The sequence below is a fragment of the Xyrauchen texanus genome, chromosome 39 (assembly GCF_025860055.1).
Source record: "Xyrauchen texanus isolate HMW12.3.18 chromosome 39, RBS_HiC_50CHRs, whole genome shotgun sequence".
NCBI classification, from domain to species: domain Eukaryota; kingdom Metazoa; phylum Chordata; class Actinopteri; order Cypriniformes; family Catostomidae; genus Xyrauchen; species Xyrauchen texanus.
The window spans coordinates 29,670,767-29,694,372 of record NC_068314.1 but is presented as its reverse complement, the minus strand read 5'-3'; the positions used below and the strand labels follow the sequence as shown (position 1 = coordinate 29,694,372).

Below are 23,606 nucleotides of genomic sequence, written 5' to 3'. Positions count from 1 at the left end.
GTCCTTTACAGCTCAGTGCTGTAGTTAAGATACTTTTTTTGGGTCTGTGTCATTTATGGCCATGTGCTCTCTTTCTTTCAGTCTGGAGATGATCTGAGGCAGGACATGCTGACTTTGCAGATCATCCGGATCATGAATAAGATCTGGATCCAAGAGGGGCTGGACATGAGGATGGTCATCTTCCGTTGCTTTTCTACTGGACGTGGTAAAGGTAAAAACCCATTGCCCATATGGACTCCAGTTTATGGTCCCACTCAGTAGATGATGGGTCTGTTCCAATACATACTTCATCCCAGAGCACCCTGACCAACATGGAATCGCATAAGTGTTCAATTTAGAATGCTCTACATCGGTGTGACTCTTCACACGCATGGTAGACGCAGAATTATAGAGCAAAAATATGTATTGAAAACACACTTAAGTAAAATAGTCAGATTTCTTTTATTTTCAGTGTTGAGTGGATTGTATGTATATTTATAATCAAAAGTTAAAGCAAAAGTGCATTCGGAAATTATTCAAACCCCTTAATTTTTTCAAATGTTGTTATATTGCAGCCTTATGCTATAATGCTTTAACTATTTTTCACATCAATCTACGCTCCATACCCCCATAATGACAAAGCAAAAAACTTATTTTTGATAACTTTGCAAATTTATTAAAAAGAAAAAAATGAAATATCACATTGGCATAAGTATTCAGATCCTTTGCTATGGCACTTCAAATTAACCTAAAAGGTGCATCCCATTTCTCTGGATCATCTTTGAGATGTTTCTACACTTTGATTGGAGTCCACCAGTGGCAAATTCAATTTATTGAACATGATTTGGAAAGGCACACACCTGTCTGTATAAGGTCTCATAGCTGAAAATGCATATCAGAGTAAAAACCAAGCCATGAGGTCAACAGAACTGCCTGCAGAGCTCAGAGACAGGATTTTGTCGAGGCACAGATCTGGGGAAGGCTACCAAGGCCTCCATAATTCTTTAATGGAAGAAGTTTGGAACAACCAGGACTCTTCCTAGAGCTAGCTGCCTGGCCAAACTGAGAGATTGGGGAGAAGGGCCTTGTAAGATAGGTGACCAAGAACCTGATGGTCACTCTAGTTGAGCTCCAGAGATCATGTGTGGAGATGGGAGAAACATACAGAAGGACAGCCATCACTGCAACACTCCACTGATCTGGGCTTTACGGCAGAGTGGCCAGACGGAAGCCTCTCCTCAGTGCAAGACACATGAAAGCCCACTTGAAATTTCCAAAAAAGCACTGACAGAGCTTGAGAGGATCTGCAGAGAAGAATGGCAGAAAATCCCCAAATCCAGGTGTGCTTCAACTAAGTACTGAGTTAAGGATCTGAATACAGTGTTTTCTTTTTAATACATTTGCAAAGTTATCAAAAATCTGTGTATTTGCTTTGTCATTATGGGCTATGGAGTGTAGATTGATGTGTACATTTTATATATATATATATATATGTATGAGAGAGAGAGAGAGAGAGAGAGAGAGAGAGAGAGAGAGAGATTTAAAGCATTTTAGCATAAGGCTGCAACATAACAATGTGAGGAAAAAAAAAATGAAGGGGTCTGAATACTTTCTGAAAGCACTATCTCGTTTCATTCGCCATCTTGAATTTTTCACTGCATTCTGCAATTGCCTTCTCTGTGAAGGATGCATGCAATTCTGTCCTTGAATTTGGCGAAAGTGAGGCATCATATGAGGCAGCGTATTTAAAGGAATGTTCCATGTTTAGTACAAGTTAAGCTTAGAGATTTGATTACACTAAAATCATGTAAACATGTAAAGTGTTTACATATTGTTGCTATACATATATAACTGTGTATTTTTAATGTTATGGACTGGCCCTATTCACTTCTATTGTAAGTGCCTTGCTCTAATCCAATTAATTTTTTAAATAATCAAGATAGGACAAGTTTAACTTATTTTCTGTTGTAATCAACATTTTATTATAAATGCTGTTGACTTGGGTTATTGTATTGAACCCGGAACATTCCTTCAAGTAGAAACTTTTGGAACAGATCGGGAGTATTCCTACAGAATAATGTCTTAAATTGAGGCTTCCAGAGGCAGCTCATTAGGATTTGGAACAGAGCTAATATGATGATTATATCATCCACTGAATTTGTGAGGGTGTGTTTGGAAGCAATTTCAAAATTTCTCATCTCTGCTCTTGTTTAGGCATGGTAGAGATGATTCCCAATGCTGAAACCTTGAGGAAGATCCAGGTTGAACATGGAGTGACTGGTTCCTTCAAGGACCGGCCACTGGCAGACTGGCTGCAGAAACACAACCCCACTGAGGAAGAGTATGAAAAGGTGGACCTCTTGCTTTTTTTAGTATCATCATACTATTTTAAGACATATTTGCTAAACCAATACATACATGCAAACAGGTTTCTGCTGTGAAATATGCAGAAAGATCCGTGGCTGCTCTAGTTGCAATGGGTTGCATCGGGTTGCATCATGCTAATTTCTGTATATTTAATGAGCTAATATTCAAGCACATTAAGAATCATTACTTGCCTTAAGGGAATAGCTCAGGGGAAAAAAAATTAAATTCTGTCATTATTTATTCTTCCTCATGTTTTTCAAACCAGTATGACTTTCTTCTGCGGAACACAAAATATATATAGAAAAACAACATTTTTTTATTTTCTCCCAATTTGGAATGCCCAATTCCCACTACTTAGTAGGTCCTCATGGTGGCGCGGTTACTCACCTCAATCTGGGTGGCGGAGGACAAGTTTCAGTTGCCTCTGCTTCTGAGCTGTCAACCCGCACATCTTATCACGTGGCTCGTTGTGCATGACACCTTGGAGACTCCGCATGTGGAGGCTCATGCGACTCTCTGTGATCCATGCACAACTTACCACGCACCCCATTGAGAACGAGAACCACTAATCGCAACCTCGAGGAGGTTACCCCATGTGACTCTACCCTCCCTAGCAACCGGGTCAATTTGGTTGCCTAGGAGACCTGGCTGGAGTCACTCAGCACACCCTGTATTCGAACTCGTGACTCCAGAGGTGGTAGTCAGCGTCAATACTCGCTGAGCTACCCAGGTCCCCACAGAAGATATATTTTAAAGAAAGTCAATGAATCATTGATTTCTATACAATTGTATTTGACTCTTTTTAAAGCTTAAAAAAGCCTAAGAAGTTTAATAAAACCAGTTAAAAAATAACTCTGTTGTGTTTTTTCACAGGCTGTGGAAAACTTTATCTATTCCTGTGCTGGTTGTTGTGTGGCTACTCACATTCTGGGCATCTGCGATCGGCACAACGACAACATCATGCTGAAAACCAGCGGACACATGTTCCACATTGACTTCGGCAAGTTCCTGGGCCATGCACAGATGTTTGGCAACATCAAACGGTAGGAGTTCCTCTGCCCCAGATATTGATTGTAGAAAAATGCAAGAAATACAACAAGACCTGTTTCACATTCTTGTAGTATAAATGAACACAGGAATGTTTTTGAACTTAACAAGTTCAGAGGTGTTGATAGTAAATATTGTCAAAGATTTGAATCTTCTTGTAATTCGCAGAGACCGTGCTCCTTTTGTGTTTACGTCCGACATGGCATATGTCATCAATGGAGGTGATAAGCCATCAAGCCGTTTCCATGACTTTGTGGACTTGTGTTGTGAAGCCTACAATCTCATCAGGAAACACGCACATCTCTTTCTCAACCTGCTCGGCCTGGTGAAAACTCTGATATTTTGGTTATATTGTATATGTAATTTTGTAATGAGGACTAAGATTGTACTTTTTTTGTTGTAGTCATTTGGATCCACAGAGTGGTTACAGTCATTTAAGTAATGTTGTTTTCTGGCTCGCTTGATCACTTGCCTATTATTTGGATGTTTATTTGAAGTGCCATGTATCGTTAGAGTCTTAGATTGTAATACTATTATTGACCCTGTGTGTTTATGTGTGTGCAGATGCTGTCCAGTGGTATTCCAGAGTTGTCTGATGTGGATGATTTAAAATATGTTTATGATGCTCTACGACCACATGAGTCTGAACCAGATGCCACCATGCACTTCACCAGGTGGGAACTTGCAGGCACTGTTGTTCTTGCCCATGAAGTCCACGATTGACTATTACATTTATGCAATGCATATAGTGCTGGACTACATTTTTACAAGATTACAAGAGTGGTACTTGTCCTTGCAAAATGTGCCACCACTATGCTAGGGTATTGTGGGTGGTTGCAATAATGGTGTTGTCCAATTTGCTAAGGTTTTCTTGTTTTAAGAACGTTTACATGCAGTTACAGTTTTTTTGGGGGGTTGTTACTTTGGGATTGCGTGATGGCCAAAGTCATAACAACCCACCCCCAGATCAACAACAACAACAACTTACATTTATATAGCGCTTTTCTAGGCACTCAAAGCGCTTTACATAGTATAGGGGGAATCTCCTCAACCACCACCAGTGTGCAGCATCCACCTGGATGATGCGACGGCAGCCATAGTGCGCCAGAACGCCCACCACACACCAGCTATTGGTGGAGAGGAGATGGTAGAGTGATGTAGCCAATTCAGGGATGGAGATTATTAGGAGGCCATGATAGATAGATTGGGGCCAATGGGGGGAATTTGGCTAGGACACCGGGGTTAAACCCCTACTCTTTACGAGAAGTGCCCTAGGGATTTTTAATGACCACAGAGTGTCAGGACCTCGGTTTAACGTCCCATCCAAAAGATGGTGCTTTTTTTACATTATAGTGTCCCCGTCACTATACTGGGGCATTAGGACCCACACAGACCATAGGGTGAGCACCCCCTGCTGGCCTCCCTAATACCACTTCCAGCAGCAACCTTGGTTTTCTCCAGGAGGTCTCCCATCCAGGTACTGGCCAGGCTCAACCCTGCTTAGATTTAGTGGGCAACCAGGCAATAGCTGCAGGGTGATATGGCTACCAACAATCTCTCTTTTTCCACCTGTTTTATCATAGTAATAGTGACCTAGCTTGCCTTTGGACTTTGCAATCTCATTATATGTGTCTCAGGGACACAAATTTATTCTTGAAACCTTACTTGTTAAGTTGGCTTGATGAAGCCAACATACTGTTATTCTACAAAATTTGTAATTTTTCAAAATTCCAAAACTGATTCCAAAAACTTTAACACTAACTCCAACTTGAGCTTTCAAGCTACAGCCACGAAACTTGGCACAGACCTTCAGACTGTTCTGGAATAGTGTGTTGTGTCTTTTCCAGCTGATCAGACTTAAGGTTTTCACACAGCAGACAGTTAAAATGTGACAAACCCCATAGACCGAATGTTCAAATGGGCCAACGGAATGCTCATTAATTCAAACTCCAACTGTCAAAAATTCAAATGTAAACAAACCCACAAAAGGAATTTAATCTTTCTGACTATCTATGTAACATTCTGTCGGACTGTCTTGCTAGCTGGCTGTTTGTCTTACTGTAATGTCTGTATGTTCAACTAACTTTAAAATTCTAAAACTAGTTTAAACATTCAGACAAGGCTTTTTTTTTCATCTAGTAAATTTCGCTAATGTAGCTTAATATAAGTCATTGCTCACTGGTTCGTTTTTCTGACTCCATATCTGAATCCTGTGCCCCGTTCTAGGCTAATTGAGTCCAGTCTTGGGAGTATGGCCACAAAGCTCAACTTCTTCATTCACAACTTGGCACAAATGAAGTTTGCATCCTCTGAGGAGCGCCCCGTTTTGTCATTTGCGCCACGTGTCTACACCCTGAAGACTGATGGCCCAATTCACAGCCTGTTTGTTTGCAGACACTTTAAAACATACACCCCAAGCAAGGGCTACGTAAGTATACCACATTGAAATACAAGTGCATTACAGTCCAAATGCATTTAAAGGCCATTATAATAATTGATATGTCATTGTTAACATTTTCCTCCTCCATGCAGTCTTATGTTGTAAAAGTAGACAGAGAAGGTCAACAGGGAGCAACATTAGTCCAGAGAACCTTTGAGGAGTTCCATGAACTTCACAGTAAACTACAGCTCATTGTCCCTTCGTCAAAACTACCCAGGTACACTGTTAAAATCTTTCAGAAAAGTAAATTACACGAAATCAAGTGATCACTCCACTGTTTATATACGCAGCCCACACCCTTACCTTAAGTGATTTGAAAAAGCCCCAACCTTAGTGGAACCTAATGCAGGTTTCAGCTGTCAGTCGATATATTTATTAAAAAAAAAAAAAAAACTGTGATAAGATTTAAAGGCAAATGAAAGCTGGGCACTGATGATTTCTTCCCAGACTACTAGCATTACAAATCCATTGCCAGCATACAGAGTACAGAAGGTTATATACAGTATACTTATGAAAAATATGCAGTGCTCTTCATGTTATTACACCCCTCTCAAGATGTAACGTTCCCATAGCTTTCCCAGCCGCTTTGTGATTGGTCGGTCTCGAGGGGAGGCCCTGGCAGACAGAAGGAAAGAGGCACTAAATGGATATGTTTGGCATTTGATCCATGCTGCTCCAGAGGTGGCACAGGTAACCTTTGGCCTGACTTTCAATTTTGGTTTTAATATTTTTTAATTTACCTATAAATATTCAAATCACCATCACTAGCGAAAACTGAGCAAATTCTATGTTACTGTATTTATTTTTCTAGTGTAATATAAAAGCTTAGAAATATCATAAAGCACACTACCCTTAATAATATTTCCTGAAGAACCATGATAATAACTGAACAGAATGTTCACATCCTGCTGCATTTAGTTTCACTTTGACTGGTATGTTTCTTGTAACTGCAGCAGAAAACAGACACTGAAAATATGTGTTGTCTGTAAACAGACCACAGTATTGAGGCACGACCGGCACTGGCAGCTGCCAAACAATGCACACTTTCACTTTCCCTTTGCTGTGCTTCAGGGTGCATCTCAGGAATGCAACCAGATCACATAGCATCTGTATTTTTGTAATGCACGTAAATATGAGGCTTCCCTTAAAGACAAGTACTGGATGTTCACTCGGAGGGCATTTGGCAACTCACTTGGGTGATTCTTTTCTAAGTAGGCAGAAGGCACACAGGTACAGGTCCTATCTACTTCAATAGGGAAAGACCGAAATCTCTAAAACTGTTTGTCAAGATTGCGTTTCATTAGCATTTCAAATCGGCAATAAAGTCTGACAGCAGTGGTATCACAAAGTGTGCATGGCTCAAGTCATTCTATAAAACATTATTTTAGACACATTAATAATGTCTCTGCCCCATCGTGTTATTCTTTAGCTTGTTTAAACACTATGTTTATTTTGGTGCCTGCTTGTTAGTTAAGTGTTACCCTCTCCTCTTTCAGTGTGATCTCATCTACACCTTCTTTCACCCTCTACCAAGAGACGAACGGACAGGAAGTGTAGGAACTGTTGTAAATGCACTCCAAAATAAGCAAACAGGTACGTTTTTCTCTCCTTAATAAACTCACACACATCTACACCCTCTAAATATTTACTGCAGTAACAACATGTGAGAATGAATCAGCAAACTTATGCATGCTTACAAATATGATGGATTCAAAGTTCACACATTTTATTCTACCATCATATCGAATTATCATAGTGTAAAGGAAAAGATAGGTTGGTCCTATCAGCTGCGTAGAGTCTTTTTGAGCAAGTCTGTGACTAAGAGTCACACCCAGTGCATGGCTTTATCTTTAACTACTAATGCAATGTGCCTGCAATAGCACAACATGAGGTCAGTGCGGTCAGAATTCAGGGTTGACCTGACACAAGTTAGTAAGCTCTTCTTTTGTTCACTACCTAGGGATTTATCTATCATTTAACTATCGGTAGTTAAACATTGAAAGAGTCATCATGAGTAAAAATTGCTCTTTTGCAGCCGTTACGGCTTCAGTACTTTCAAGGCTGATCAGTGATGTGACTTTGCCAAGTAGTACGTCCTTGCTGGTCCTAGAATAACATTTATATTACCCAATCAGGGGTAGGTAAAAGTGTAGGTTTAGGGAAGGGCTCAAACCGTGTCTACACCGAAGTGTATGCGAGTAGAGCGTCACAACACATCAAAACTAGATCACTCCCATTACTACACTACACAAATATTTGCTAGACCTTTTTTCAATCTGACACTCATTCAGTGCGGACAGCAACTTTTGTGATTTTTGCAAAAAAATAAAATTATATTTATTTATATATATATATATATATATATATATATATATATATATATATATATATATATATATATATATATATATATATATATATATATATATATATAATTATATTATTTAATTGTTTGTATTAAGGAAACATAAAATGTTAGTTATGAAATCAGCCTTAGTTAAACAAAGGATTCAGACATTTTATTAAAAAAATTATAAAAATGTAGTTTCCATAACCATCATTTTCACCATTGAATTCTATTAAACACAAAACTTAACAGAAATATACTGTAATGCTTGACCATTCACCACCGGACATTGTTAGTAGACAAATAGTAATAACAATAATAATAATTAATAAAATAAAAAACTAGTGAGTTTGACAAAAATGTTTTATCAAAACCGGCTACATCAAAGCCAGCTTGGGATGTTTCTGATCTCTGGTCTACTGGTCTGGTTAGTAGCAATACTAACATCATAATTATTAAGTACATTTTGATACCAATGAATTTCTCTTTCAAATAAAGCGGAATGCACAGTTATTTTCCCAATTTACCTGAAGTTTTGCATCAAACTTTACAGCCAATTCGCCTCTATAGTGAACAATCTGAAATGACTTCAATACTTCCAGTGGAAACACTGTGTAAGGTCATTGTTTAACTAACAAAAGATGTTGATCCAGAAACATCCAGGTCTTACATTGTTAAATCACAATGTCCTATCTGATCTGTGATAAAGGTCTCTGTTCGTCAGGTGAATGTCCTGTAAACCTAGGCTGAAGACTGATTTCTGGAAATCCAATCTATTTATTTACTTAATCCAATATAGCATTTACATTTATGCATTTGGCAGACGCTTTTATCCAAAGCGACTTACAGTGCACTTATTACAGGGACAATCCCCCCGGAGCAACCTGGAGTTAAGTGCCTTGCTCAAGGACACAATGGTGGTGGCTGTGGGGATCAAACCAGCAACCTTCTGCTTACCAGTTCAGTGCTTTAGCCCACTACGCCACCACCACTCCACATAACTGTACTTTGTAGACAGATGGCCAGGAAGATCCAACACTAAATCAAGTTCCTCTTTTTTTTTTTTTTACCAGATGTTTCTTGGGCTCCTGTGCCTGGCAAGGTGGCAGGTGAAGTGAAGCTCTCGATTTTGTACAAGAGTGACAAGATCTTCGTTATGGTGATGCACATCAGAGGCTTGGTGAGTCTTACATACCAGGACAGAGGGATTTATTTGACATTTACCATATGCATACAAAACTATTTGGACACTTAAGCCTTATATTGTGTGTGTGTGTGTGTGTGTGTGTGTGTGTGTGTGTGTGTGTGTTGTGTTGTGTCATTTTTAGTGGATGTGTGTAGTCAGTTCCTCTCAGGCTTACATCTTTCATGTTTTCATTCTCAAGATTGTGTTGCTGCTACAGTCGGACCTCACTAATGCATTATGCACCTTTTAGCAAGCTTTGCAGGATGGAACAGATCCTGATCCCTACGTCAAACTGTACCTCCTCCCTGACCCCCAGAAAACCAGCAAGAGGAAGACCAAGGCAGCCCGTCGCACATGCAACCCCACTTACAATGAAATGGTGAGAAACACTCACTAGGCTGAAAGCAACATGTTTGGTTGATATCAGTGACTAACATCACTTCCTCTTATCTTCTCTTGGTAGCTGGTCTATGATCGAGTACCACGCGGTGACTTGCAGCAGAGGACCATTCACCTGCGAGTACTAAATGAGGGCGCATTCTGGGAGAACACCCTGTTGGGTGAAACCATCATCCACTTGAAGGACCTCACACCAGGCCATCGCTGGGTGGATTGGCATCAGCTGGGCACTAGAGGCTCCGACATAAACCGCTAACAGAGAATACCTGAGACTGGCATGCGCTTGTTTGGATGCCCATTTTGTGTGCATGTGTTTGTGTCTGTCTTTGCTTATGGGTCAGGGAGTTGGAGATGCCCAGCTGCTCAGAAGGCTGTTTCCCCCAGTGGGGGTGTTTTGTTGTTGATTCTCCTACCCAGGAGATGCGTAGATTCGGTGATGGAGTGTCATCACTTGATACAGTTCTGGTGGGGTACCGTGCACCATGTGAACCAGACCTTGTTTGAAAGAAAGCAGTTCTTGGTAACACTATGGGACAAAGACCATTTGTTGACACAAGGATTGGCAGTGATCATGAAATGACATTTAAAGATGAAACTTCCGTACACCAGATTTTTGGGGTGCTATCTGGAAATTTGTTTAAAGTTTGCTGTCCACATCTATGACATTTTAAAGCCCCATTTTGTCTTCTTGAGAGTGCAAATTTAAGTTATTTTCTTTTAAAGATTTTTCTCTATTGCAGCTCAATTTGTGAGCCATGTTGTGTCTTGTGACATTAGTTCTATCGCTTTGTATCAGATTTTGCAAAAGTTTACCTAGAAATTAAGTGTGGGGCCGCGTTTGTACTGTAAAGCCAGTAAATTTGCTTGCCTGTGGCAGGGATTTATCTGATCACCGGAAAAAGGGAACAATGCTTAATCTGACTTCAAAAACGAATTTGAAACTTGCTTAATATAAACACTGCAGTGGAAATAACACAAACAGTTGTACAATTATTTTGAAATTATAGTTTGCTTCTTTACTTACCAATATAACTATGGTTTTGAGGAGACTAAAGAAACAAAGATTGATATTTTTTTTTTAAGATTGATAGTCTAAATCTAGGCCTAAATTGTATTTTGTCATCAGCAGAGTGAATGTAGTGCCTCACTAAAAAAATTCTAATAAGTTTAAAATGTATGCATTTCAATTTCATAACAAAATTCTACCAAATTAGCAGCCAATAGTCTTTAATAATAATACAAAATAAAATACAAATCTTTAATTTATTAATTTCATTTTGTTCACTATTACACAGTTAAATTTGATGGAATTTTGTTATGTAATTGAAATGTGTAAATCTTAAAAAAAATATTATATATATATATATATATATATATATATATATATATATATATATATATATATATATATATATATATATATATATAATTAATATATTAGTGTATGTTCAATGATTGGGCACATAAAAACAAAACCATGAATTTAATGTACAGTATATTGACAACAGAGACAAACCCTGAGGAATAAGGATTGTTAATTCCTAAAGAAAGCATAAACACCTACTGTATGTTTCTTTCTGAAATGATGGCACACAGCTTTATACGCTGAGGAGGCCTTTGAAGGGACTTGACTTCAGGGCCAACAATTTTACGTGGTTGGTAAATGAATTATATCTGCACATGACAAACGTTTTGCATGCAATTTGCTACTGGATCAATATTGCACTTTTGCATTCTTTTGTCATGTACAATGACTTCAGATTTTTCCAAGTTTTATTGGTTAATCATTATTATTTTGTATTTTTATTGGTTAAAAGGGAATGAATTTAAAGCTTTAGACTGTAGGTTTGTCAGTATCTCCATTGCTCCTTGTTTTACAGTATGTAAAACTGCATGCAAAGTAAGTGCTAAATATACCACCATAGCTTCTCGTTTCCATGAGAAACTTGTGCTGAAACACTTTGCATTCCAATTTGCTTTGCTTTGCACTCAGTTCTATTTTGAGAAAGCTATATCTGAATGCTTAATGTCAGATCTAAGGTTTGATGGGTAAAAAAAAAGTGATTTTCTTTTATATATACCATTGTGTAAAATGTATTGGAAAAGTACAGGAACTTTTACATTTATTTTATTGAAATCATGTCTTGATAAATAAATAACTTACAAGTTGAAAGTGCAACCCCTGTATGTCAAGGTGCTGTAGCAATCCATGAGCATTAAGCAAATTCTTGCCTGATCACCCATGAGTCATATTCTGTGGCTCTTTCTAACCAGACAAACAAGTTCCATTTCAGTCATGTTAAAGAAGTAGTGAACTTTATTTAAAATGAGCAATGTTTGTGGTTTTTGCTTTTGTTAGGGCACTACTGTGTGAAGTTTAACAAATGAGAATTTATTTGTATCATTGCATGCCAACCCAAGAGGGAAAACCAGTTATTTTCAAAAAGGTATCTTTTTGTTGTGAATGTGCAGTGTGGGTAAAGGTATGAAACTTTTATAACACCTGTGACCCTTATTTTAATAACGAAAGGGAATGTGAGAGGAAAAACATGGGATTAGCACACTGAAATAGCTGAGAATTTACTTTTGATGTGATTTATGGATATAAATGGGCTTTATCCCACTTTTCATTTTTCGACACAAGGTGTAATGTGTTCTAATTTCAAACTATGTTTTTTTATATATATATATATATATATATATATATATATACTTTATTTGCACTTAATAAATGCACAGGATAACTGATTTGAAAACGCTGATGCTTTGTCTTTGCTACATAGTCAATTTGCCTTTGTTGGGTTTTGGATGCATACTAAACCACTACAAAGATGGTGCAATTATCAGTGACAAGTGGTGAAACTTGGGCAAAATGCACATGGTAATCTTGTCAGGTGTGGAGGCAAATTCACAATAATCCCCCTAATTCAGACATGCACAAATATCGTTGCATACCGCTGACCGCAACGATCCGCTTTGCTCAGTGAGAGAACAGTGACTTTATCCCATATGCCATTTTGGCTAACATCACACTGAGGTAAGAATTACATCAGGCCTGGATTTATCATAATGGCTTTAATTGCTTGTCTGAGAACTGCATATTCTTCCTTATAGCTTATTATTGTTTAGAAAGATCTCCAGAGAATTATGACATAAATGTTGCATTCACCTAATGTATCAAATTATACAATACATTTAATTGGGGTATCCTGGGAATAATATTCAGCTCTCTTCTCACTTCATCAACTAGTCTGGAAATGGAAAGACAAAAAGTTGTATTAATTAAAAACACAGGAATAATTCAAAGAGACAGTGCAGTATGAAGACTATAAAAATAACCATAAAAAGCATTAAAGCAATAATTCATTCCAAAATGAAAATTCTCTCATTTACTGACCCTCATGCCATCCTAGATATGAATTTGTTTATTTCTTCTGCAGAACACAAAGATTTTCGAAGAATATCTCAGCTCTGTAGGTCCATACAATGCAAGTGAATGGTGACCAAAACTTTGAAGCTCCAAAATGCACATAAAGGCAGCAAGAAAGTAACCCATAAGACTCCAGTGGTTTAATCCATGTCTTCAGAAGCAGTCTAACTGGTTTTGTGTCCAAAATGACCAACTTCTTTTTCACTTTATATATTGCCATGGCGGTCTCTGGATGATCATGATTTTAAGCTTGATTACTCTTCCTAGTGCTTGACTCATGCACAGAGCTCAAGATGGTGCTAGGAAGTGTAATCAATCTTTAAATCATAGTCAACAAGGAGACCGCTGATGTCAGTCTAGTGAAAAGGAAGTTATATTTTGGTCTGTTCTCATCCAAAATCGATTGGATTGCTTCAGAAGACATGGATTAATCAACGGAAGTCGTATAGATTACTTTTATGCTTTATGTGCTTTTTGGAGCTTTAAAGTTTTGGTCAACATTCAATTACATTGATAGACCTACAGAGCTGAGATATTCTTCTAAAAATCGTTGTGTTCTGCAGAAGAAAGGAAGTCATACACATCTGGGATGGCATGAGGGTGAGTAAATAATGAGAGGATTTTCATTTTTGGGAGAACTATTCCTTTAAACCTGTACCAGAAAGATTCCCAAAAATAGGCATGGTACAGACCCAAGTACAAATGGATCTGTCAGATTTATGCTCAAAGTCTCACTAGACTAGATTAGTCAAATTGTTTCCATTTTCTGGTTTAGTCAAAAATATCACAGCATAAAGCAATAATATGCAACTGGAAGATTTACTTTTTCCGGGGTGTTTTCTGTCTGTATTGCACTGGAATTGCGTGACATGCACTGAATATTTTATTAGCTGTAACACACATCACACACACAGTACCACGTGAGATCGACATTTTATCACGATCCCTAAGCTTTCTTGAAGTTCCGGAAATTTAGAGACGCTCCCTTACAGCTTTTTCTGATGAAATCCCTTCACTTTAGCTTTGCAGCTAGCTCTGACGAGCGGGCGAAACGGGGACGCCAACGAGTCTGAACACGAAGTTTTCATGTTCAAAGCTAATGTGTTTTCTTATTTAAACATAAGAGAGTTAATTTAGGCTCGATTTGGGGGATTTTAAATTTTTTCCCTCATCAATTTTGCGGTATTTTCCTCAGAGAAACTCGGCGGCTGGGCTCGATTTGAGGTGACATAAGACTGACAGTTGAAGAACCGACCGTCTCTTCCATCAGACGACAAAATGGCTTTTGTTTCGACCTCTGCTTTGGGATACACCGACCTATTTCACTCAAAAAGTCTTTCCTTCCCTTCTGTCGTCACTACAATCCCCTCAAGCCGAAATAAGTGGTGTTATTTTCCTCAGGACAGCACAGTTGGCGCTGACGCCGCGGTCAATATGGGCGCTGATGGTATTCGCTGCCGCCGGGTTGGACTCTATGCAATTTAAACGACATGAACAGTTTATTTCACCGTGGAGAATATATATCAGTGCTCATGGATGGTGATAAGGGCTGCAAACAATTAAACAAAAATGAGCATTTCACTTTACTCGTAGCTAACATTTAGCCAAAACTGAAAATTGTGTCTTAATATAACTAGATGCGTTAACCAGCTCTGTCTCTTGTGGCCATATCCGCGTTGTGTTTGGAATAAGCACTACTCTTGAATACATAAACATTCATTGTAACCTTTTGAGAGACCTCTCTAAGCCCAATCACTTTTAGTAAGGAAACGTGGAGATATTGCTAAAGGAAGTCTGATGTTAATAGTTAGCTTATCGAAGTTCCATTTCCATTCAGTTTATGTAGTTCTGACCATTTCATTGGAGGACACATGTTCAGAAGTATGAGTGCACGTGGGCACTTTTCAAAAGGGGACACGCATTCCACGCGTGACAGCAGTGACGACAGCACTGACAGCTCGTGGATCAGCTTGTTCTCTCTGGTCTCCAGGCCTGCGTGGTCTCTCTTGCAGAGATATTTACCAGGAAGAGCCCAGACTGCTTTTGATGTGAAGTCAAATCTAGATATTGGGAACTCACTAATGGGGGGACTCGGTGAGACCCCTCTGAAAGTTAAATACCTCCACTGCCAGCATGAAAACGCGGCGTGCGCGTCCACTGGAGATCCGGGGACTCTGGCCTGGTTAACTCACGACTCATGGAGTGAACTGGGGATCCGGAACACTGCACAGAAGGATTTCAAATTGCAAATGCAGGCATCGGTCGGATACCTCGGAACGGCGAGAAATTTTCTCAGCCAGGTGTTGAGCGCGCCCTCCACGCAAGAAAAATTGCGCACGGCGGCCAAGCGCGGAAGACCAGAAAGCGGGTGCGTCTTGTGCGGGAACACTGTGGCAACGCGCTCTGATAACACCTGGTGGTTGGGTGGATTTGGGGGGCGCGAGGATAGCCTACAAAACTGGCTGCTAAATGCACCACAAAGCAGAAAAGAGACTGATACGTGCTGGCAGCATTGTGGAGTTCATCACAGTGTTGGCTATTGTCAGAGTCGCGCACAGGCTGCCGTTTCCAAGACAACAGAACTGTGTGTACGTAGCGATGATAGGGAATCAATGCACAACGAAAGCGCTGGACCCTTGTGCCCCAAAGAGCGTGCCCACAATGAAAGCCTACACGCGCCCAAACCAGAATCCCTTCCAAGCTCATACCAGCTGCCACTAGATATTGAGCAACATGTTTTAAAACCCTTAGAATACAGTAGAGCCTACAGTGAAGTGGCAGTTCTGACCCCAGACCAAGACAATGGCTACTCCAGCTTGGAGGAAGAACACTTGCTTGGTAAGCTTTGTAGTATGAAACTGCTTTCTGAGGAGCAGGAGTTGTTGGAGACAGGTGGTCCCATTGCCTCTGAGGAGATATCATCACAGAGTAACACAACTGGGATTGAGTCTGTGGAACAGGCTAACAGTGAGCCTGCCACCTACGAAAAGGAAATGAATCAAAGGGAAGATGCTGAGTTTTCTGACTCTGAGAAGACAGCAGATTCGCCAGCACCAGCAGCTGAAGACTTGCCCGCTTTGCCCACTTCACGCTGTCAAAACAAGGTCATTGCTTACATCATGGGCAGCCCTTGCAGTGAGGTCTCTGAATCAGAGGATGAGGGTGATTGGGACAGTAATGATGATGATGGATTTGATAGTGAAGGCTCATCTCACTTCTCAGAGTCTGAGGACCTGGATGACAGTGATGATGAAACAGAGGAGGATTCGGATGAAGATGAGGCAGACTCCGAAACAGAGAGACTGTGGAATTCCTTGTGTCAAAATAATGATCCTTACAACCCACGAAACTTCACAGCTCTGATAAGGACTGCCTCCAAGCCTAGCCCTGCCATGGACTCCTCATTCTCGGAGTTTCCGTCAGCGCATATGGTCACCCATATTTCACCTCCACTTTCATCCCACTCACTTTCAGAAAATGAGTCCAGTGAAGAGGCCTGTGAGATGGATGAGGAAGAGAATCATAGACTATGGAACTCTTTTACTTGCTCAGCTGATCCCTACAGTCTTCTCAACTTCCAGGCCACCATACAGACTCAGAAGCCCCCCAAAGGGTGCCATAAGGAAACAGCACAGGGAACCCCTTGCTACAATGGGGAGGAGGCTGAGGAGAGGTTGGACAGTGGATTCTCAGAGATTTCCCCTGTGCCATGCTCAAGCAGTCCCACGGGTGTTCAGCTTAAGAAGGTTTTTATAATCTTATACATTTTCATAGTCCATATGTAATGCATTCAATTTAAACTCTATACAATTTCCTGTTTTAAACTGCCTGTATTTGATCTTCCTGAATGTTCCGTTTTCTTACAAGGTGTTAAAGGAGTAGTTCACCCTCAACATCATTTACTCACCCTTATGTTGTCTCAAACCTGTATGACTTCCTTCTGCAGAACACAAACATATTTTGATGGAGCTGTACAGTGAATATATTCATACAATGTAAGTAAATGGGGACCAACACTTCCAGCTTCAAAAACGACACAAATGTAATCTATACAACTCAAGCGGTTTAATCCATGTCTTCTGAAATGATACGATTGGTTGTGAGGTAGAACAGATGCATTTGTCAAGTGCAAGGAAGGGTAATCACGCTTCAAATTGTGATCCCGCCTGGGAGAATACTGATGGCAAGATTTATAGTGAAAGCGAAAACAGATCGAATAGCTTCAGAAGACCTAGATTAAACCACATGAAATGTATGGATTACCTTTATGCTGCTATTATGTCCTTTTTGAAGCTTGGAAGTGTTGGACACCATTGACTTGAATTGTATGGATATAGTCACATAATATCTCCATCAAAATATCTCAGTTTGTGTTCTGCAGAAGAAAAAAGTCACATGGGTGATAAAATGAGATGATTTTCATTTTTGATTTGAACTATTATTTTAAGTATTCAAGGGTGGTGTAGTGTCTTAAGAACACCTCTCTATTGTGTCTGGAATGAAATAATGAATCAGATGGAGACAATCACTACTTCCTTGAATCATACAGATCGTATTACACTGAAAGTAATGCTGCAGATACTCTGTAGGGTTGGGTTTAGGTAAGTGTGTCTGACCATAGCCTGTACTTCTACTTTGTCATCTCAAAAAAAAATCTAAGAATTAAAATCATGAAACATGCACTGTCAAACCTTAGTTAATTAAACTTAATCTTAGGGTTGGGAAAGTAATTTCCTTAGCCTAGTTAATACTAAATGATCAACAACATTTTTTTAATATAAGACTAAGGTTAGATGAGATAAGGCTTTATCTTCCCTGGCGGAAATTAAGCATTTACAGCAGTTTGCATAGCAGAAATACAGGTAGATTAAAAGAAAGGAAAGAAGAACTGAAAAATTGTACAGCACAGAATGCTTTATGTATTGGATATGTTATGTAAGATAATGTTTAAATCCTCATGTGTCCCTCCAATATGATATTTATGTCCTTAAATAATTTTTTATGCTATAAGATGAATGGTTGCAACACATAATTTTCTTTCATTCTGATTTTCTGCCTTATTTCTGTTCTCTGACAACATGAAGGTATAGGTTAGTGTGTGGAAAGTGATGTAAAGCCATGCAATATCATTTTTACTTTTTCCCCCTTGCCTGTGATGATCTGATGCAATAGTTCCATTTTGCTGTCTCTAGGGAGACGAGAGTTAGTGCTCTGCCCATTGCTCATTATGACTTGATGGTGTAATGCATTTCATGACTCGGGCATCACTTTAGTCACATTCATTAATGTTGGTCTGGGAATGATTGCACTCCCAAACACTCAGATGGAGGGCATGTACATAAGGAGCTATCACTTACTCAACTAACACATTTTAACAATGTTGGGGAAGAAGAATCTAGTTACATAGCAACAGTAAGAGAGTGAGTCCGGAAAGGGAGGCGAGAAATACAATTTTCTTTTTCCTTTACCTGTTTTTATTTAAACTTAATTTGGCTGTAAATACACTGAAAAGCAAAGGAGAGATTGACACACTTTTACATTTTGATTCCCATTTGTTTGCACATATATATATATATATATATATATATATATATATATATACACACACATATTGCTTTACCTATGGTTTATCAGTCACTGTCATCTAGTGGTAGCACATTCATTGCTTTCAAAAAAAAAAAAAAAAGAGAGAGCGTATTAAAATGGGATTCTGAGTTTTAATGGCACAGTATACACTATTATATAAAATGTAATGAAGTGCAGGAAGCATATTGCTCAAGGCTAGATTAACTTTTCCAAAACTTCTGTTAAACTCTCCCTTTGGTTTCAATATAAATATTTTTTCCCCTTTTACAGGTGAAGTTTGTGGAAGAGGTAGAGGAGTTCTATACCAGCAGTGATGAGGACCGCCATGGCCCTTGGGAGGAAATTGCCCGGGACCGCTGTCGTTTTCAGAGGCGTGTCCTGGAAGTTGAAGAGACTATCAGCTACTGCCTTTCTCCAACTTTCCGCCTGGTCATATATCAGAGACTTTACAATACTAGCTAATTAAAAGCCTTGTTTGTTGTTTAAAAAAAAAATTAAACAATGAAAATATATATATATATATATATATATATATACACACACACACACACACACACACACACACAGGTCAGCCACAACATTAAAACCACCTGCCTAATATTGTGTAGGTCCTCCTTGTGCTGCCAAAACAGTGCCAACCTGCATCTCAGAACAGCATTCTGAGATGATATTCTTCTCACCACAATTGTAAACAGCTGTTATCTGAGTTACCATAGACTTTGTCAGTTCGAACCAGTCTGGCCATTCTCTGTTGACCTCTCTCATCAACAAGCCAGAACTGCTGCTCACTGGAAGTTTTTTGGTTTTGGCACCATTCTGAGTAAATTCTAGAGACTGTTATGTGAAAATCTGTAGAGATCAGCAGTTACAGAAATACTCAAACAGCCCATCTGGCACCAACAATCATCCATGCGATTATCTAATCAGCCAATGGTGTGGCAGTATAGTGCATAAAATAATGCAGATATGGGTCAGGAGCTTCAGTTAACGTTCACATCAACCATCAGGGTGGGGGAAAAAAATGTGATCTCAGTGATTTGGACCATGGCATGATTGTTGGTGGATTTTCACACACAGCAGTCTAGAATATACTCCAAATGATGCCAAAAAACATCCAGTGAGTGGCAGTTCTGTGGACGGAAATGCCTTGATGAGAGAGGTCAACAAAAATTGCCAAACTAGTTCGAACTGACAAAGTCTATGGTAACTCCAATAACCGTACAACATTTGTGGTGAGAAGAATAGCATCTCGGAATGCTATTCTGAGATGCTGGTTGGCGCTGTTATGGCGGCACGAGGGAGACCTACACAATATTAGGCATGCAGTTTTAATGTTGTGGCTGATCAGTGTATATCAATAGTTAAAATCAGGGCATCAGAAAGCCCTTAATTGTTGTAAGGGCTCACAAGTCACACATCCAATAAAGTCCAAGATTTCTGCCAGGGAAGGACACATCACCTGAGTTGTGCTGAAGGTTCACATAATGTTTTGTGCTTAGTTGTTGTGTGGATTGTGGAAATATTTATTTTGTTTGATTTTTCTTTTCTATAATTCATGCTGTCATTTCTATCCCTTACTACATTAGTTTAGCTCAGAGAAGGAGAAAAAAAAAAACAGGAAACTGAGATATGTCATGTCTGTTTTATTGCAAGACTCAGTGCAAAAGAAAACTGCAAAAGGTTTTGAATATCTGTTTGTTTACTAGTGTTTTTTCTATGCTTATTGGGAAATTGGTTTAATTGACTAAGTTACATAATCAACTATAAGAAAATTGGTCATACTCTTAACGTGACACAAAAAAGCACCTCTATCCAACCCCACTAAATGTATGTTCATCATGCTCTTAAAAGTATTAGTGCAAAGAAAAAAAATTTGGGAAAAAGAAAATGACCTTCGTGAAGTGTTCTCTTTGCATTCCCTGTTGTTTTCTTCTAGCAGGCCTTCTTACAAATGTATAATGTAACCTCAAAGCCAAATATAACATACTTCTATTCTGGAACGGATCACTAAGCCTCGCCTTAGTGTTTGAAGCTAAAGGGGCTGTGCAGGCTAAACAATCCTCCAGAGTAATGGCACTCATTACCCACATTGAACCTAGTGGTATTTTTTGTTTTTGCCAGAGGTGAGCAATGCTTATATCAGTAAATGTTCCTGTGTTAGAGTGAAGAAATATGGGCATGGGCCTTAGTGCAATGCACTTGCATGATCCTAAATTGAAAGATTTATTGGACGGAACAATTTTACTTAATGTGTGGACATCACTGTTGTGTAATGAGGGTTTTATCTGTGCTTTGTGGCAGCTGTGACAAATAGTAAAATCTTGACTCTAAAGGTGAAATGCAGGGACAAAATGCATGTTTTTGATCTGAAATATAATATGCTTGATGTTGAAGCATAAAGGTAATTTGTTATTCAGTATAATTAACAAATGCATTTTATTTTTGTAATACATTTTAGGAAGCATTTGTTATGGGATTTGTGACAGAAGAGACTAGTCCTAATTTAATTAACATTCAATAAAAAGTAATACAAGAAAAATGACGTGTATTCTTGCTTTATATTTAAATTTGCATTTGACTATAATCTTATGTAACTAAAAATGTAAAACAAATTATGAGATTAAGCACATTATGACTTATTCTTAGGCAGCATAAATTGGTCTTTATATATTGAAACATACCTTTATATAATTGAAAGGGGTCCCTTGCAAGTGGACTATTATGTCCTTGGCATAAACAGAAAACCCTGGTAAACAATGAAAGCAATATCAGTATCCAGTAGAGGGCGTTGTTAAAGTCTATTTTAGCTGGCTCATCGCAGCTACATCAGTAAACGAGTAATATTTTTTTTACTGATAAATCCTTTGTTTTACGAGGCATAAATATTTATTTTCCTGACAACTTACCCCTGAGTCAGTTTTTGATAAATGTAAAAAGTAACGCAATACTTTGGGGCACATAGAGAACGAATTGCATGGATGAAGTGGATATTTACCTACAATCTATTGAAAGAAACTCTACAAATGCACCATATTGTTTGACAGAGATTAAGTTTAGAACTGCAGCACATGCAGATTGTGAACGTCTCAATGCACTGACTTACCTCCAGCATCCCCCCTGCAATCTACGCCCCTGGTCCTGGTCAACCGAAAGAAACAAAAGCAGCTGAGATCTAGATCACTCCACTCTGGTGGAGTGCCATTCAGGGGTAGGCGTAGGTGTGCGCTTTAGGGGTAGGGACCAATGATGTTTGGGGTGGGTGTAGGGATGTGGTGCCCTCTAAATAGCAAGTAAATCACTCCCATATGCAACAAAATTTTGTGCTATCCGACAAAAATATGAATTTTATGAGCTTGAGTTGTGTAGTGGCAAAGAAGAAATTGAGCGCCATAATCCTTTTACTGAACAAGAAACCGGCGATTAGGAAGTTGTATTCAGCCTCGTCTGTTACTGCATGTTGTGTCGCATGAGTGCTCACCCTGAAGAAAATGTACCTTATTTGGCTGCGGTGGGTCTGGATCATGATCACGCAGTCCCCATCACTTTAGCTGAGCTTTAGAATGTCAATGACATTGCATTTAAGATTCAACTTTATTGTCATTGTGCAGAGTACAGGTACAGAGCCAATGAAATGCAGTTGTTTTCGCATATCCAAACTAAGCTGGGGTAAGAGCGCAGGGTCAGCCATAAAACAGGGCCCCTGGAGCAGATGGGTTAAAGGGCCTTGCTCAAGGGCCCAATAGTGTTATCTTGGCGGTGCTGCGGCTTGAACCCCCGACCTTTTGGTCAGTAACCCAGAGCCTTAACCTCTGAGCCTTGGGAGGATTTTCAGGACTAATTTCAAACCAAATTGCAAATTGTATTTGCAGATATGTTTTGTATTTGTGGATGCATAAATTGTGACATAATCCAAATGCAGTTGCAAACTGCATATTACCGGTTGCATTTTCATTTAAACAAACGTACAAAGTCTGCCAAATTTCAATTGGAAAAGCAAAGTCCATTTGCAATTGCATTTCCTATGTCTTACAAGGTATGGCCCTGTCATATTGAAAAAATTATATTAATTACCCCATTTGCAATTACACTTCCTCGACATCCCGTATGTAGCCTGCCAAAATTGAAATGAAATAGCAATTCCCTTTGCACTTGCATTTCCGATGCCTTACACGACCTGTTAATCAGTTTTGGGGGTGGGAGTTTATATTGTGAGGTGTGTTTATAATTGGTAGTAATGTCAGTCACAATCGACCGCATTATAGAACACCTGACGCCTTGCTGTCGACAGTCAAGGAGTTGTTTGTTTGTGTACATTATTTAAACTTTCCACTAGGCATGGCAAATGAAGCTGATCACTGGCTTCAATCACCGTCAGTGAAGCCTGGTCACAAGCAAAGCCGGGGAGGGTGGCTCATCTTGGCTTGAATGGCATGCCTGAGCCCCCTGGATGTGCAATTGTACAGGTGGTTTGAGTGAAAATGTAGTCGGGAGGAGCAGTTCTTCCAGGCTTTCTTGATGGTGACTGAAGCCGAGGAGGGTGGCGCTTATTGGTTTGAGGCAGAGGCTAACGGCCCTGCGTGAACGGCAAGAGAAAGCAGTGGAAAAAATTTAAAGTCAATGCATTGGGACCGCATGTGCTCCAGGGTCTAACTCGTGGTGAGTGAAGCCGGGGAGGATGGCTCATCTCGGCTTGAATGACATGTCCGAGCCCCCTGGATGTGCAGTTGAACAGGGAGTTTGATGAAGAAAAAAATGAAGTAGGGAGGAGCGGTTCCTCCAGGCCCTCAGTGATGGTGACTGAAGCTGAGGAGTGTGGCTCATCTCA

General features: G+C 39.4%; 2 protein-coding genes across 2 annotated transcripts in view; both read left to right on the top strand.

Moving 5' to 3' along the window:
* Nucleotides 1–11,063, top strand: part of LOC127632998 (phosphatidylinositol 4-phosphate 3-kinase C2 domain-containing subunit beta-like) — a 67,554-nt gene extending 56,491 nt beyond the window's left edge. Inside the window, exons 22-33 of the mRNA XM_052111853.1 lie at nucleotides 82–211; nucleotides 2,194–2,330; nucleotides 3,220–3,389; nucleotides 3,562–3,718; nucleotides 3,958–4,067; nucleotides 5,620–5,821; nucleotides 5,926–6,050; nucleotides 6,406–6,523; nucleotides 7,330–7,426; nucleotides 9,254–9,360; nucleotides 9,617–9,745; nucleotides 9,830–11,063. Of these exons, the coding sequence (XP_051967813.1) occupies nucleotides 82–211; nucleotides 2,194–2,330; nucleotides 3,220–3,389; nucleotides 3,562–3,718; nucleotides 3,958–4,067; nucleotides 5,620–5,821; nucleotides 5,926–6,050; nucleotides 6,406–6,523; nucleotides 7,330–7,426; nucleotides 9,254–9,360; nucleotides 9,617–9,745; nucleotides 9,830–10,021 (1,674 nt within the window). The 3' untranslated portion in view covers nucleotides 10,022–11,063. The remainder of the gene's footprint in view (nucleotides 1–81; nucleotides 212–2,193; nucleotides 2,331–3,219; nucleotides 3,390–3,561; nucleotides 3,719–3,957; nucleotides 4,068–5,619; nucleotides 5,822–5,925; nucleotides 6,051–6,405; nucleotides 6,524–7,329; nucleotides 7,427–9,253; nucleotides 9,361–9,616; nucleotides 9,746–9,829) is intronic.
* Nucleotides 11,064–13,933: 2,870 nt separating this feature from the next.
* Nucleotides 13,934–21,311, top strand: LOC127633001 (protein phosphatase 1 regulatory subunit 15B-like). The gene is made up of 2 exons (XM_052111855.1): nucleotides 13,934–16,941; nucleotides 19,052–21,311. The coding sequence occupies exons 1-2, from the start codon at nucleotides 15,067–15,069 to the stop codon at nucleotides 19,241–19,243; spliced, it is 2,067 nt and encodes a 688-aa protein (XP_051967815.1). The 5' UTR covers nucleotides 13,934–15,066; the 3' UTR covers nucleotides 19,244–21,311.
* The last annotated feature ends 2,295 nt before the right edge of the window (nucleotides 21,312–23,606 follow it).

Bases quoted from the DNA above. Each gene is read 5' to 3' on its own strand.
- LOC127633001 (XM_052111855.1), top strand. From the start codon at position 15,067: ATGTTCAGAAGTATGAGTGCACGTGGGCACTTTTCAAAAGGGGACACG. The intron at 16,942-19,051 runs GTTTTTATAATC...CCCCTTTTACAG, and splicing joins CGGGTGTTCAGCTTAAGAAG to GTGAAGTTTGTGGAAGAGGT.